We start from the raw sequence: 16,783 nt of genomic DNA on the forward strand, positions 1-16,783 counted from the left end.
ATGGCTAAGACATTTTTTTCCTAGAGGGAGGCCAAAAAGATGAATAAATTGTGAGATTTCACTGAATCAATAAATACCTCTTCTGCTTTACTTTTTAGCTATTTCAGACATCTGTGCATTTTGTGTGGGTATCAGTCTCTGCTGTGCTTGTTAAACGGATGTATCTGAACTCTTTTCTCATCCTGTTGTTAGGTGGCAGTGGCAATCAGCTGAGATCTTTTGGCTCCGGGCAGTTGGACTTAACCAGTTCCTCCTCTTCTCTTGGAAGTGAGAACAGTAACAAGAATAACAATGCACCACGGACCTATGGGATAGGTGGGGTTTATAGAACCAAAAACGGGATGGAAAGGAGAGGAATCATCTCATTAGTTCAGGAAAATGGGAGAATTCCTCTAAATGTCAAGGGCTTTGTCTGCGTGGTTCTTTTTTAGAGATGTTGTTTTGAGCAGACTGTTCAGGGAAGGTTTTCAGTCCTGTCAGAACTTGTAGTGTGGTTTTTCAAAAGACATTTCATAGATAAACACATTAAATCTTATCAAGACCTGTGCAACCTTTAAAAAATAAATCAGGAATTAACAAGTTACTGAAAGGATAGGAAAATACTATTTAAAGAATAAATTAGCAACATTTAGGCCATCTAGATTTAACTTATTTATTAGGTAAGTGGCATTAAAAACTTACATTGCATACACATATCATGTGGAATCAATATTTTAAGTAATACGAGATTTTTAGTAATGTAAAATAAATGAGTACTGAAAAAGAAGATTTGGATTTTTTATTTAAAAATTTCAAGATGTCCTGGCCAGATGGCTCATTGTTAGAGCCTCGGCCCAGCGTGTGGAAGTCCTGGGTTCCATTCCCGATCAGGACACACAGGAGAAGTGACCATCTGCTTCTCCACCCCTCCCCCTTCTCTTTCTTCTTCCCCCACAGCCATGGCTCGATTGGCTTGAACAAGTTGGCCCTGGGTGCTGGGGATGGCTCCATGTCCTCCACTTCAGGTGCTAAAAGATGGCTCCAGTTTCAGTGGAGCCAACTGCCCCAGGTGGGCAGAGCATCGCCCCCTTAGTGGGCATGCAGGGTGGATCCTAGTCCAGGTGCATGCAGGAGTCTGTCTCTCTGCCTCCCCTCCTCTCACTAAAAAAAAAGAAAAAAAAAGAAAATCACAATAAGCCTTTTTTTGTGACTTTCTAAATTATTTTTAGCAACAAAGGGAGTTAAGGGTTTCAAGTCAAAAATGGACATCTGTGTAGACATTTTAAAGTGTTGGTGTCAGGAGGAAATGGAGATTTTGTACATTGTGACCTTCAAAACAACAGACTTTTATGTGATTTGTCCAATGTATTACTAATGTTGAAAAACCAAATGACAGAAATCCAAACTCTTTTTCAGGTTTTATTTCTTATTCTTATCTGTCCACTTAAAATTATAAACATAATACATATTTCCAGTTGAATTAGTCTATACCATAACATTCTAAAAATTGGAAACAACATTACTGAGTTTGCCGTTTGCAAAAATATACTTTAAAATCTGATGATGCTTATTCTTCATAGTTTGTAACAGACTAATAATAGTTTAATTTGTATTTGAGGGAGCTCAGAGTAGTCGAGTAGTGCCAAGATATATGCATGATTTCCTGGCTCATACAGCATGTTTTCCTTTTTCCTATCTAAACCTTCACTGAGCAAGTTAAGCTTCATTCAAGTACAGATTAACCTTATCTCAGTCCCCTGCTCTCGCGTGTTAAATGCATTCTTCCCCAGTTGAGTGGTGATATTTTTGGCCTACATTTGGTTTTCGCTTCTATTTGGGAGACTTCAGTTTTTATGTTATAAACCTACAGCGTCTAATTAATATGGTTGTATTTCCCATGCAGGCTATACTTTGGCTCCCAGTGGGACTGTGGATAATTTTTCAGATTCTGGTCACAGTGAAATTTCTTCACGATCCAGTATTGTCAGCAATTCCTCCTTTGACTCGGTGCCAGTCTCGCTGCATGATGAGAGACGCCAGAGGCATTCTGTCAGCATTGTGGAGACAAGCCTAGGCGTGGGCAGGATGGAGAGGAGGACCGTGGTGGAGCCCGATCAATACAGCTTAGGGTAGACGCCTTTTCTTCAGTGTTCTTTTACATCCTTTCTTCCGTCTTTGAAAAATTAGTCCTTTTTTTTATTTTTTGTTTTCTAGATGTGTATTTCCATTTATTTTACGTAATGCCTAAGAACTTTTCTCCCATCTCAGTAACTAATTTTTACAATATCCGAATTTATTAAGTGCCTTGCCATTTTTGTTGTCCTCTTAGAGTTAGGTTCATTCTTGTCGGAACACGGTCTTTCTGGGCTAAAGGCAGAGGATGACTTTAGGATGTGTCTGAGTTCTTTGCATGAGCTGTCTTCTTGAAATAATCAGATTACAGTGAGCCTTGTAAGGAAAATGTTTCTTTATATTAAGTGAGGAATTGCTCTTTGCCGCTGTATTTATTTTATGGCGATGGCGAAGTAAGAAAATTGGACGTTGCAGAACTAACCACTGTCATGCAGTTTAGTGGCTCTTTCATCCTGACTCCGGGATGAAAGAAAGCCGTCTTTCTAGGAAAAAATGTTTTGGCTTTCTCATAGTCGTTATATTAGCTAACAGTCTTGCTTTTTCTTTCCCGTTTCTTTTGACCACGTAGGTCCTACGCGCCCATGCCTGAGAGCCGGGGCTTATACGCAGCAGCGACAGTGATCTCTTCTCCAAGCACGGAGGAGCTTTCCCAAGACCAGGGGGACCGCGCGTCCCTCGACGCTGCTGACAGTGGCCGTGGGAGCTGGACCTCATGCTCAAGTGGTTCCCATGATAATATACAGACCATCCAGCACCAGAGAAGCTGGGAGACGCTTCCCTTCGGGCACACTCACTTTGATTATTCCGGGGATCCTACAAGTGTGTGGGCCTCAAGCAGCCATATGGACCAAATTATGTTTTCTGATCCTAGCACAAAGTATAACAGGCAGAGTCAAAGTAGAGAGAGTCTTGACCAAGCCCAGTCCCGGGCAAGCTGGGCCTCTTCCACAGGCTACTGGGGAGAGGACTCAGAAGGCGACACGGGCACAATAAAGCGAAGGGGCGGCAAAGATGTTTCCATCGAGGCTGAAAGCAGCAGCATGCCGTCTGTGACCACAGAGGAAACCAAACCCGTTCCAGTGCCTGCCCACATAGCTGTGACAGCAGCCACCGCGAAGGGACTTATCGGTAAGCGGAACGGGGAGTTTGTCTTGTCTGGATCACGGCTTTAATCTAACTTATCTCAGAAGTAAAATCGAGTGTTTGTGGTTCCTTTCCCCATTGCTGTGTAGGGCTCGAAATGAATAGTAGTTACGAGCCCAGGCTCTGTGGTCAGGTACATACAAGTCTTTTCCAGCATGTTGTGCATTCAGTACTCCTTAGCTGTCAGAATCAGAAGGTTGCCGTGGTTCTTTTCTGGTCTCATATTGATCTTTGTTGGCTGAAAATTATCAGGAAGGATGACCATTCTCTGTAGAAGAATTTTTAATTGAAGCTTTTCAATATTTTTATTTTTCGTATTCTATTTTGTTCTCCTGGATTGTATTTAAAACTTTATACTTTGCATATTTAAAAAATTTTCTATTGAGTTTGTTAGGCAAATGGTTTCTGTGCTGAACAAATTCTGTCTGTGCAGTATGGAACAAGGAAGAGGCTGCTAAGATCATGTACCATGTAAGAGTTTAGGCCTCGGGCAGATTGGGGTTGGAATCACTGTTTCACTGCTTTTCTAGGTGTGTGGCATTGGGCAACGCACTGAACTCTTGTATCTGTTTCCTCATCTGTAAAATGAGTTCAGTAATTTCGACTAATACAGTTGGTGTTAGGATTAGAGGAATTCTCTGTGAAACACTTAGAACAGCTCTCAGATGGTAACTTACAAGTCATGGAAAATGCTACTGCTGCTGCTGTTGTGAAGTCCCTCATGTATCCTCATTCCTGTTGGGATGAGTTTTCTATGGCATCTTCAACGTCTGTGTAATTGAAGTGTAGAAATACATTGTAGAATACAAAATGTGTGTAATCATTACCAACATCACTTTTATTAGTAGGGAAATTGTAGTTATGTTACCATGTCAATAGTTGCAGGTAGACATCAAATTTAATATCCTTTGCAGATGAATTAAGGAGATAACTATTAATGCCTATTCTTAGGTTGCAAATTTTAAAGCTTTCTTTCAACCAACTAATACTCAGACATTTTGTGTGTGTGTGTGTGTGTGTGTGTGTGTGACAGAGACAGAGAGGAACCGATGGGGACAGACAGACAGGAAGGGAGAGAGATGAGAAGCATCAGTTTTTTGTTGCAGCTCCTTAGTTGTTCATTGATTGCTTTCTCATATGTGCCTTGACCAGGGGGCTCCAGCCAGTTACCCCTTGCTCAAGCCAGCTACTTTGGGGTTTTGAACCTCAGTCCTCTGAGTCCCAGTCTGATGCTCTATCCACTGTGCCACTGCCTGGTCAGGCAATACTCAGACTTTTTTTTTTTTTTTTGTATTTTTCTGAAGTTGGAAACGGGGAGGCAGTCAGACAGATTCCTGCATGCTACCAACCAGGATCCACCTGGCATGCCCACCAGGGGGCGATGTTCTGCCCATCTGGGGCATTGCACTGTCACAACCAGAGCCATTCTAGCACCTGAGGCAGAGGCCATGGAGCCATCCTCAGCGCCCTGGCCAACTTTGCTCCAGTAGCTGCGGGAGGGGAAGAGAGAGACAGAGAGGAAGGAGAGGGGGAGGGGTGGAGAAGCAAATGGGCGCTTCTCCTGTGTGCCCTGGCCGGGAATCGAACCCGGGACTCCTGCACGCCAGGCCGACGCTCTACCACTAAGCCAACCAGCCAGGGCCTAATACTCGGACTTTTTAAGGCACAGAAAATAAAAATAATTTTTGGTTCCTAACAGTTGAATCTAGAAAGTTCAAGGAAATAAAACTTTAATTTTACTTGGCTTGAAAGATTTCATGTTCTGGGTCATGAATATTAATAAAAGGATCTTAAGAGAAAGACATACCTTGCACATGGTTTTAAAGTTTTTTTTAACTTTGCATCTTTTTTTGTACCAGTTTTCCAAATTTATTTTAATTCATTGTTTTCCAAAGTGGGGACCAAGACCAGAAGTAATATGGAATTGATTCTCTGCCTGATAAGTAAGGTGACCAACTTTTTTACAATGAAAAGGAGGACAAAAATAAATTGAAGAAAACAATATTGTAAATAAAAGAAATATTTTATTTATTGCAACAATACAGTATAATATGATAAATGCATAATAAAAACATTTATATTTTATATTGTAATTATGCTTAGAGGCCTATTAATTTTTAATAATAATTGTAAGAAAAAAAGTACTCATTTAGATACAAATAAGTCACATCACACACACAGTGGATCGACTCTGCATTGATCGAATATGGACATTTACAGATTAGTCTTCCAATATCACAAAGGACATGTAGGAGGACAGTTTTCAAGGGAGGACAGACTTCCAAAATGAGGACGATTGGTCACCTTATGGTAAGGGAAAAAGTGAGCACATAGGGCTTGCCCTTCTTGTCCCTGGGCAGGGAAAGAGCAAGAAACTTTTACCCGGCACTGCCAACATGTTGCAGGCATACTATTGGGTACCTTTCATGTTCTCTCTTTGCTTAATCTTTCCAGTAAACCCAAGGGTTCCGTGTTAAGCTTATTGCCATTTTATAGTAAAAACAAACTTTGCAGTAGTTCATTTGATGTTAAAGATACCAAGACTACCTAGTAGCTTCTCTCAGCAATTATTTGGCCACACAGAAATAACCATTGTATTTGGTTTAGTTAGCATGCATTCCCCGGCCTACTCTATCCCCCACCTGTCTCATACCATACAAAACCATGTTTGTTATTATATGGTGTGTATTGTCTTAATACTTATTTGATAGGCTTTTATGGACATGAGTGGCATGAAATACTCTCGCAGAACATTTTTTAATGGCTGGTGCATTGTCTTCACTATAGTGCGGAAGGAGGGCAGGTATCGAGAGCCCCCGCCCACCCCGCCGGGCTACATTGGGATCCCCATCACGGACTTCCCAGAAGGGCATTCCCATCCGACCCGGAAGCCTCCAGACTACAACGTGGCGCTGCAAAGATCTCGGATGATCGCCCGGCCCTCTGACACAGCTGGGGGTGCCGCCCCCGCCCAGCAGCCACTCCCGCACGCCGCAGGTGGCAGGCCGGTGAATAAGCCGCAGTGGCATAAACCCAATGAGTGTGACCCGCGCCTCACCCCCTATCAATCTCAAGGGTTTTCCACTGAGGAGGACGGTACGAATTCATTCTTAAAACCATAAAGTTCTATGTGTTCCTTTATGCTGCCTGTAAGCTTGCTGTGATGTTTCTGTTTTCTTAACACTGTGATCGCTGTGTCTTTAGCTATATCTTGCACATGTTATAGTTATAGTTCCAAGTTTAGGATTAAAGCTTTTGACGAGAGAGAGAGAGAGAGAGAGAGAGAGAGAGAGAGTGTTTTCTGAAGTGCTCAAGAAATACCAAAGATTGCAGAAGGGGTCACTTGCAATAAAGTGTGCACATGGCTGGATTTCTCTCCTAATTCTCGGAGTGTTCTATGGGAAGGTTATATTTGGGCTTTTAATGAGCTCCAAATGAATAAGGAATAGACTCTATAGAACTTTTTTGCCTGCCTTCTACAATTCTTCCTCCAGCTGTAGTGAGGAGGAGGGAGATCATGCCTCTCACCCCCTTTCTTTTTTTAAGTTTTGATTTTAACATGTTTTGGTATGCAAGTAATCACTATAGAATAAAACCAAAACACAATAAAGGAAAATTACTTATCCTGTTACTTGCAGATAACCACTATTAACATTTTGTTATATATCCTTCTAGACTTTTTTTTCTTTTTTGTGACAGAGAGAGAAGGACAGATAGGGACACACAGACAGGAAGGGAAAGGTGAGAAGCATCAATTCTTCACTGAGGCTCCTTAGTTGTTCATTGACTGCTTTCTCTATGTGCCTTGCTAGGGGTGGGGGAAGCTACAGCAGAGTGAGTGACCCCTTGCTCAAGGCAGCAACCTTTGGGCTCAAGCCAGTGACCCTGTGCTCAAGCCAGATGAGCCCGTGCTCAAGCTGGCGACCTTGGGGTTTCAAACCTGGGTCCTTTGCATCCCAGTCTGACGCTCCATCCACTGTGCCACCGCCTGGTCAGGCTTCTTCTAGACATTATTATGTGTATGTGAACATATATTATTTAAAAAGTCACACACTGACCTTTTTGGTCACTGAATCCATTATTAACTCTCCTGTCTATAAATAGACAATATATAGGCCCTGGCTGGTTAGCTCAGTCAGTTAGAACATCCTCTCGAAACCAAAGTACCAGTTCGATCCCTGGTCAGGGCACATACGGGAAGCAACCAATGAATCCACAACTAAGTGGAACAACAAATGAATGCTTCTTTTTCTTTATTTCTCTAAAAGTCAATAATAAATTTTAAAAATAAGCAATGTATATATTTTTTATATTGTGTATATATTAAACTCTATACATCCTATATACTTCATTTTAAAGCTCTTATTAACGATCATCACCTAGAGCAAAAGGCAAGGATTTGAAGTGCGGTGTACTAAAAAGAATGCTGTGGAATTTTTACTTAGCACGTCAGTGATCGTATTCTCTCTCAGCCCATCAGTCTGTTTTCTTTCTCTCCTGGTTGTGTTTGCAGAAGATGAACAAGTATCTGCTGTTTGAGGCACAGGCTTTTCTGGATCCAGAGTGAGCCACCCTACAAGGAGAGCACAAGAAGACGTCCCTAGCATTGGAGCCTTGGAACTCACACTCTGAGGATGGTGGACCAGTTTGCCTCCTTCCCTGCCTTAAAAGCAGCATGGGGCTTCTTCTCCCCTTCTTCCTTTCCCCTTTGCATGTGAAATACTGTGAAGAACTCGCCCTGGCACTTTTCAGACTTTGTTGCTTGAAATGCACAGTGCAGCAATCTTCCAGTCCCCACTGTTGCTGCCTGCCACATCGCACAGTATCATTCCAAATTCCAAGATCATCACAACAAGATGATTCACTCTGGCTGCACTTCTCAATGCCTGGAAGGATTTTTTTTTTTTAAATCTTCCTTTTAGATTTCAGTCCAGTCCCAGCACTTGGTCTCATTGGGATAATGAGAAAAACTAGCCATTGAACTTCTCGGGGCCTTTAACCCACCAAGGAAGACAAAGAAAAACAATGAAATCCTTTGAGTACAGTGCTTGTCCACTTGTTTACAATGTCCTCCTTTTTTCTTTTTTTTTTTTTTTAATGAGTTTAAAGATTGTCTTCAGAGAGTAAATGTTATATTCATTTAATAATTACAGTATTATTTTGAACCTTTAAGTAGGGTTGCCAGCCTAGGTTTCTAAAAAACCAAATATGCCGGACAGGGTGTGGTCCACCAAGAAGAGGGGAAGACCCGGGCGTGACCCTGTCTTCCTGTGGGCTTCAGGCCTCACCCGCGAAGTGCCCTATCCTGGAGCAGTATAAACTGTTAGCCAATTCCTTAGCTACCAAGACACCCCACCCACCCCTTCCCCAGTGGGTGGGGCTTTTCTGCAAAACTGTTTGCACATGGCCAGGGGAGGGAAATGGGACTCTTGTGTCCTGTGTCTGAGCCTTATGGAGTGCAGGACAGTGTCATTTGAGGGTGTGTCCTGCTCCATTGAGATGGATGGCAAACCCCCAACCCCTTTTTAAGTTATGTTTCTTTGATTTTTGTTAATTTAGTGTTAGGGGATTTTTATTTTTTATTTTTTTGTCTTTTTAAAGAGAAATGTTTATAACTGGATAGCATTGCAGTGAAAGCAGCTTGGGATGTTGGAGCTAATGCCAGCTGTTAATACTGCTCTTTCAAGACAGCCTCCCTTTACTGAATTGGCATTAGGGAATAAATAAGCCTTTAATGTGATCAAAGATCAAACGATCCAAAACCTGGTTAGATATGCCAGCCTTTGCCAGGTGGGTTAGTCCCCAAAGACTAACCTGGAAGTGACTTTATGGATGTTATGGGTAGAGAAGGCCTAAGTGTAGCAACCACCTGCTCACAGCTGCTATGAACCCTATAATGACTGAAATGACCCCTCCACTCTATTTTTGTGTTCTTTTTTGCACAGACTCCGGAAAAGTGAAGGCTGCCAATCCGAGTAGTACTCAAATGTGAGGAACTGCTGGTCTTGGATTTTTTTCCATTAAATTCAGCTGATCATATTGATCAGTAGATAAACGTAAATAGCTTCAAATTTTAAAAAGTCGAATTGCAGTGTTTTTTCACTGTATCAAACAATGTCAGTGCTTTATTTAATATTTCTCTTCTGTATCATGGCATTTGTCTACTTGCTTATATATTACATTGTCAATTAAGCATTTGTAATTTTACATGTAATATGCATTATTTGCCAGTTTTATTATATAGGCTATGGACCTCATGTGCATATAGAAAGACAGAAATCTAGCTCTACCACAAGTTGCACAAATGTTATCTAAGCATTAAGTAATTGTAGAACATAGGACTGCTAATCTCAGTTCGCTCTGTGATGTCAAGTGCAGAATGTACAATTAACTGGTGATTTCCTCATACTTTTGATACTACTTGTACCTGTATGTCTTTTAGAAAGACATTGGTGGAGTCTGTATCCCTTTTGTATTTTTAATACAATAATTGTACATATTGGTTATATTTTTGTTGAAGATGGTAGAAATGTACTACGTTTATGCTTCTACATCCAGTTTGTATAAGCTGGAAAATAAATAAATATAACATAAAGCCTTGTCTATATTCTTAATGAATCGTGCATGCTTTTTATTATTGAAGTGGTAATAATCACAGCAGGGTTACGTCCTTGGGAGGCTGAGAAGACCTGGCCTATTTAGCATCAAAACTGTCCAAAAGGATATTCTTTTAGGTAGCTTTCTGTTGATTCAAAGAAATTGATATTAATGTTAACACAATCCAAATCATGTTCAGAATTTACCATGTTTCTTGAGATTCAGTGAAAAGTGAAGATATCACTATATATTTACATAGCATTTGTCTCTTCTCAACCTTTCTCAATAAAAAAATCTCTGTGGGACAGAATATTTGGTTGCCAGTATACATACGAAGAAACAAAACTTCAGAGAGCGAAAACAGCCAAGATCATGACCACTAAGAGTACAATTTAGCTAATGATTTGGGATGTCTAATGAATATATAAAATATCATTGTTGGCCTGACCTGTGGTGGCCCAGTGGGTAAAGCGTCAACCTGGAAACACGAGGTTGACGGTTCAAAATTCTGGGCTTGCCTAGTCAAGGCACATATGGGAGTTGATGCTTCCTGCTCCTCCCCCCTTCTCTCTCTGTCTCTCTCTCCCCTCTCTATAATGAATAAATACAATCTTTAAAAAAATAAAATAAAATATCGTTGTTATATCTCTTGAGTTCTCATGTGTGGTAAGTCTGAATAATATTTCAGTCTACCAGAAGGGCACTTATATTTAAAAAGGCAAAAATCAGTTAGGCAGCAACCTGTTTAAGAACTTTTTTTAAATTTTTTTTATTTATTACAGAGAAAGAGAGTGAGTCAGAGAGAGGAATAGACAGAGACAGACAGAAATGGAGAGAGATGAGAAGCATCGATCATTAGTTTTTCATTGCGCGTTGCACCACCTTAGTTGTTCATTGATTGCTTTCTCATATGTGCCTTGACCGCGGGCCTTCAGCAGACTGAGTAACCCCTTGCTGGAGCCAGCATCCTTAGGTTCAAGCGGGTGGGCTTTTCCTCAAACCAGATGAGCCCGCACTCAAGCTGGGATCTCGAACCCGGGTCCTCTGCATCCCAGTTCAATGCTCTATCCACTGCGCCACCACCTCATCAGGCTGTTTAAGAACATTTTGAAATCAAGGACTCATTTTTAATCTTCAAGGAAACAAATGAAAGTACTGTCCTTCAGTCGCTGGGAAGCTGCATAGTCTAAAAAGGAGTCAGGAGTTTACTCCCAATCCTACCGTGGCCTGACCTGTGGTGGCGCGGTGGAGCTGGAATGCTGAGGTCGCCAGGTCCAGGTCCCAGGCTTGCCCGGTCAAGGCCTGTATGAGAAGCAACTACTACAAATTGATGTTTCCCTCTCCCCCTGCACCCCAATCTTTCACTCTATATATACTCTCTCTGAAGTCAATAAATAAAATCTTTAAAAAATCTTTCTGAAGCCTTTGTGCTAGGTGTCTTAGTCAATGTTGAAAATCTGGACATCAAAAGAATTACAGAGTTAAAACCAGTAGCTTCAATAGTACCTTTTAAAAAATGAAGGTGCTGCCTGACCAGGCGGCGCAGTGGATAGAGCATTGGACTGGGATGCAGGGACCCAGGTTCAAAACCCTGAGGTCGCCGGCCTGAGCACAGACTCATGTGGTTTGAGCAAGGCCCACCAGCTTGAGCCCAAGGTCACTGGCTTGAGCAAGGGGGTCACTTGGTCTACTGTAACCCCCCAGTCAAGGCACATACGAGAAACCAATCAGTGAATAACTAAGGTGCTGCAACAAAGAACTGATACTTCTCATCTCTTCCTGTCTCTCTGTCCCTCTGTGTCTCTGTCACACACACACACCAAAAAGGTAGGTGCTGTGTATATATGTGTATTTATTACTTAAGTGCTCACCTCTGTCATCTTTTTCATTGAAAACCCATTACCCAGGAACACCCCTATCAAAACAACAACCTATGCTCTGCTTAATATGAAGCTCTACTTAAATTTCTGCCATTTAAAAAGCTTAATTTTCCCAAAGTCTTTTAAAAAGTGTTAAGAATCTGTTGTTTTGAACAAGGACCTCCTTATATCACTTTTTGTATTCAGTGCTAAAAACAGGAAAACGACAAGTCAGCCGAGGTGTCTACTCCTCCCCTCCGGTTTCGGGTTAACCGTGAGTAGCAAAGGACTTGTCTCTGCATCAAGGTCTCAAGAAATAATATGTTCATCAGATGTGATCAATAACAGTGACAGTTTAATCTATGTCATGTTAATAGCAGGACTTTGCCCAGTTTTTAGAAATGTTGTAGAAAGTATTGACGAACGTCTGACACTTCCTTCTTGATCAAAAAGGCCAACCACCCATGTCGGCTTCCATATATATCAGTGTAAAGCCCTTTAAATATGTCCTCAACTATAAGCCTTTTCCCCCTACTGAGAAGTATAGAGTTTATGTTCATTTATGCTTTAATGTAATTCGTCTCTAGTTTACTGATAATATCTCTCAAAATGTTCTCGAATGATGCAAGCTGCATGGAATGTGTGTATTAACATATCTGTTAGATCTGTGTGCTAGTGTATATTTTTCAGTGCATTATTACATTTATATATGTGCCCCCAAAAAACACCCATATATAGGAGGCTCTTCAAGTCCTTGCGTCCATGATACCGTTCTCCATTAAATATAGTTTATTCAAAGAATAAAGGAAGTACAGCAACTGAAGGGTCAAACTGGATTGGAGAGGCAAGTGATTTTGTGGATATTCACTAAGGATGTCAGCAAACAGGCTGGGAAAGGGCAAGAATGTAATGGGCATGAGTGGGGCAGACTGCAACAGGGGTGACACGACACTTTTTTTTTTTTTTACAGAGACAGCGAGAGAGAGGGATAGATAGGGACAGACAGACAGGAACAGAGAGAGATGAGAAGCATCAATCATTAGTTTTTCGTTGTGACACCTTAGTTGTTCATTGATTGCTTTCTCATATGTGCCTTGACTGTGGGCCTTCAGCAGACCGAGTAACCCCTTGCTCAAGCCAGCGACCTTATGTCCAAGCTGGTGAGCTTTGCTCAAACCAGATGAGCCCGCGCTCAAGCTGGTGACCTCGGGGTCTCGAACCTGGGTCTTCCGCATCCCAGTCCAACGCTCTATCCACTGCACCACTTCCTGGTCAGGTGACATGATACTTTTAAGGAGGACCTTAAAGTGAATGAAAATTTACCCAGTTTAGAGTGAGACAAAATATTCAGTGGAACTGAACAATACTGTGGAATTGTATTTTTCAGCATTCTCATTTTAGTCAAATACAGACAAGCACAATAAAATTTTTGCTTATGTTTGAAATTCTACTTACTGCCTAGTTAGTTTTTACAGTGCCGTGGCTACATAACAGGAAAATTTATAGAGGTGATCAAAACATTACCTGCAAGGTTAAAGAATCTTAGAAAAGCCTTTGTTTTCATGGGCAATCAATAAGGTCATAACAATTTTTATTATGGGAAAAATCATCTAAGCATAGAATATAATATCAGAAGTAAATTTAGAAATAAATTACCAATTTTATAGAGGAGAGAAAATGGTGAAATAAATTCAGTCCAAGGCATTCCACACCAAACAAGTAACAGTATGTCAGAATATTTTAGCTTTTTAAAAAAATTTATATAGGTTGGAACATTTCAAATAAAACTACAAAATTGATTTAGGATCAAGACATTGTCACAATGTAGCATTAATGTGGAAATCTGTATAATGCTTCCAAATGTTTAATGAACTAATTTTATTTGTATTGTACACTTAGTATGATCTCAGTACCGTTCTAGATGCTGGATATATACAGATTTCACTGAAGTGACCATGAGGTACCTTCAAATTACAGTCTTTTGGCAGAGTGTGTTTGATTTCTCAGGCCATAGGGAAAACTTAGTGCTCCAAAGATAATAAATCAATATCTTATCCAGCAGCCTTGTTCCCAGCTGGATCAAAGGAGATGCCTGGCCCAAGAGTGGGCAGTGTAGGCTTGGCCACAGTCTGTAAGAGGGTCCTGGGATGAGCACTGTAATTGGAAGGAAAAGTTTAGCCAGCTTGGACTCATCACATTCTCTGGGCCTGGGGAATTTCTGTGCAAATGCAAAGAGCAAAAGCTGTACTCAGTGAAGTCTGCATGTGGAAGCCAGGGGATGAGAGAAGTAATGAGCATGCAGAAGTCATGAATCAGAGGGGTCTATGAGGCCCAGAAACTTGACCAAAGGTAGGAGTACTGTTAACATATCGGTGGAACAGGCACCTATTTCTTAGGGAGCAACCAAGCTATACGCCGTCATTGTACCTTAATGAATTCCCAGTCTTGGAGCAAGTCCCTGTGTGCTCTTGTTCTTTCTGGAACCAAGGTGGAGAGCCATTCCTGTTCTTTGTGTATTCTCTCTTGATAACCATTGTTCTTAGCACCTAGAACAGTGCCTGGAATATTGTAAAGGTTTTAAGTTAATAAATATTGTCAAGTACCCTAGAGGGCCCAAATTACACAGGTAAATTAGACAATCAAAATCAGCCAACAGGCCCTGGCCGGTTGGCTCAGCAGTAGAGCGTCGGCCTGGCCTGCGGGGGACCCAGGTTCGATTCCCGGCCAGGGCACATAGGAGAAGCGCCCATTTGCTTCTCCACCCCCACCCCTCCTTCCTCTCTGTCTCTCTCTTCCCCTCCCGCAGCCAAGGCTCCATTGGAGCAAAGATGGCCCCGGCGCTGGGGATGGCTCCTTGGCCTCTGCCCCAGGCGCTAGAGTGGCTCTGGTCACGGCAGAGCGACGCCCCCTGGTGGGGCAGAGCATCGCCCCCTGGTGGGCAGAGCCTCGCCCCTGGTGGGCTTGCCGGGTGGATCCCGGTTGAGCGCATGCGGGAGTCTGTCTGATTGTCTCTCCCCGTTTCCAGCTTCAGAAAAATACAAAAAAAAAAAAAAAAAAAAATCAGCCAACATGCATTGATTTATTAATCTGTAACTGCCCATTTCTGGTGAATATTCAGAAGTAATTGAAGTGACTTCTTTCAAAAAATATTTTTTCTTTACTGAGGTGTATTGATAAATGACTCTTAACAAGGCTAGCAAGGAAATAATATTAACCAGAAATAGTAAAGAATAAAAAAATTAAGAGTTAAATTTTTTGCCTGACCTGTGGTGGTGCAGTGGATAAAGCATTGACCTGGAATGCTGAGGTTGCCAGTTCAAAACCCTGAGTTTGCCTGGTCAAGGCACATATGGGAATTGATGCTTCCTGCTCCTACCCCCTTTTCTCTCTCTCTCTCTCCCTCTCTCTCTCCCCCCCTCTAAAATGAATAAATAAAAAATTTTTTAAAGTGTTAAATTTTTTGTGGCTACAGAAGTTCAGATGGATCAAAGATCAATAAAGACAGAAGTATCCATAAGAAGAGTCTTTATTAGCTTTATTAACTATATAATTATCACCATAATGAGAAAAAAAATCAATAAAAGAAACAGATTTTTTAAAATTATATTTCCTGGCATCAAATAGAAAAACTAAAAAGGACTATTCACTTTGCTGAAAGGACAACTGGGTATTCAGATTTGAGGCTATGACAAACATTTTTTTCAAAATTAAAATGCTGACATATGTGGTGAGAGCAGAGCCCTTGGGAAACAGGAATACCCCACTTTGAAACTGTAGCAATGGCATTGAGATTTTTCCTATTAATAATAGTTAATGTGCCCCATATATTGGATACATATGATAACAGCAAAAGATTGTCTTTTCTCAGATGTTAAGCTTATTTAATTAGTTGGAGATTAAAGTACATAATTTTGCACATGATGGCTGAATCCACAGTTGATTTGGTTTGTGTGTAAAGTGGTTTACTTCTTTGATTCCAAGTGCCTATTAAGGACTGTGGTATGATTGTACCTAAGAAATTTAAATATCTTTTTTTACTTCTATCAACTATGAGATCCTCAGAGTTCCCCCAACTGAGAGGATCTTTGTTGGGATGGTGAAATAAATTCAACAACTCACTTGAAATATTCTTTGTTCAGGAGGAAACAATTTATCCATGGATTTACATAAATTATGTATGTACAAAAATTTTAAGAGACAAAATATTAATAAATGTTTATTTTTTTCTTCTTCTTCTCTAGACCCAGAAAGGAACCCAAACTTTATGAGCCTTATACAGTACATATCAGCCTTGAATTTCTGATTTAATCTGACCATAACTGGAAGAGAGACTCCCCTTCCTTCCTGTGGCCCTACCAGAAGCTGGCCCTTCATGCTCTTTACATTAATCAAGGAAGGACTCCCTGCTGGAGGTCACGTTAGGGCAGCTGATTCTTTGAGGAACTAATTCTCTCTTGACTGTGGAATGCCACCGCCCTCCAGCCTCTGAATGCTGAGAAGGCTCGGCTGTGTCTGTGAATCAAGCATTGTCCACCCAGACAGGAAGACCCCGCCTGTCTTACCAGCCTCACTGAGGGATTTGGTGAGTGTAAGGCTTCAGAGAGTTATGAGAGATTTTCAAATCAGCCCTTTAAATGTGTTTTGGAACAAAAAGGGATAGAAATAGAAGTCAATAACACCTATTAACCATGGTAGAGGGTTTTCCTCACCTCTGAATTATTTATTAATTTATTTCCACCATAAAATAGCTCCTTCTTCTCTCCTTCCCTTTCCCTCCTCTTTCCCTGTCCCCCTAGTCCCTCTATCACCACCACCCACCCAGCCCTGGGAAAATAGTTCCTTCTTCAGTGTTCTTCAATTATGATCCACACCACATTAAAGAGTGGTTCTCATTAGGAGAAATTCCCATCCTTGGGCTTGTTATGAACCCTCAATTGCCAAATCTTTTGGGATCTTTTGAACCAAACTTTACTACTATGTCAAGGTCATGGATGTCCTTTCTTACTCAAGTCCTTCTCTCCTCATCCTTACTCAAGTTATTCTCAAAGCCTGGAGAATGTTCATTTCCATAC

General features: G+C 41.2%; 1 protein-coding gene across 8 annotated transcripts in view; it reads left to right on the top strand.

The window, feature by feature from the left end:
• RAPGEF2 (Rap guanine nucleotide exchange factor 2) overlaps positions 1-9,850 on the top strand; it is a 255,836-nt gene extending 245,986 nt beyond the window's left edge. For 5 of the 8 annotated variants that reach the window (XM_066279961.1, XM_066279966.1, XM_066279963.1 and 2 more), the window contains 5 exons: positions 193-315; positions 1,883-2,108; positions 2,681-3,240; positions 6,043-6,351; positions 7,769-9,850. In XM_066279961.1, coding sequence (XP_066136058.1) covers positions 193-315; positions 1,883-2,108; positions 2,681-3,240; positions 6,043-6,351; positions 7,769-7,794 — 1,244 coding nt within the window. In that variant the 3' untranslated portion in view covers positions 7,795-9,850. The remainder of the gene's footprint in view (positions 1-192; positions 316-1,882; positions 2,109-2,680; positions 3,241-6,042; positions 6,352-7,768) is intronic. The other 3 variants (XM_066279981.1, XM_066279987.1, XM_066279974.1) reach the window with 2 other exon arrangements.
• The last annotated feature ends 6,933 nt before the right edge of the window (positions 9,851-16,783 follow it).

The sequence above is a fragment of the Saccopteryx bilineata genome, chromosome 1 (assembly GCF_036850765.1).
Source record: "Saccopteryx bilineata isolate mSacBil1 chromosome 1, mSacBil1_pri_phased_curated, whole genome shotgun sequence".
Classification (NCBI taxonomy): Eukaryota; Metazoa; Chordata; class Mammalia; order Chiroptera; family Emballonuridae; genus Saccopteryx; species Saccopteryx bilineata.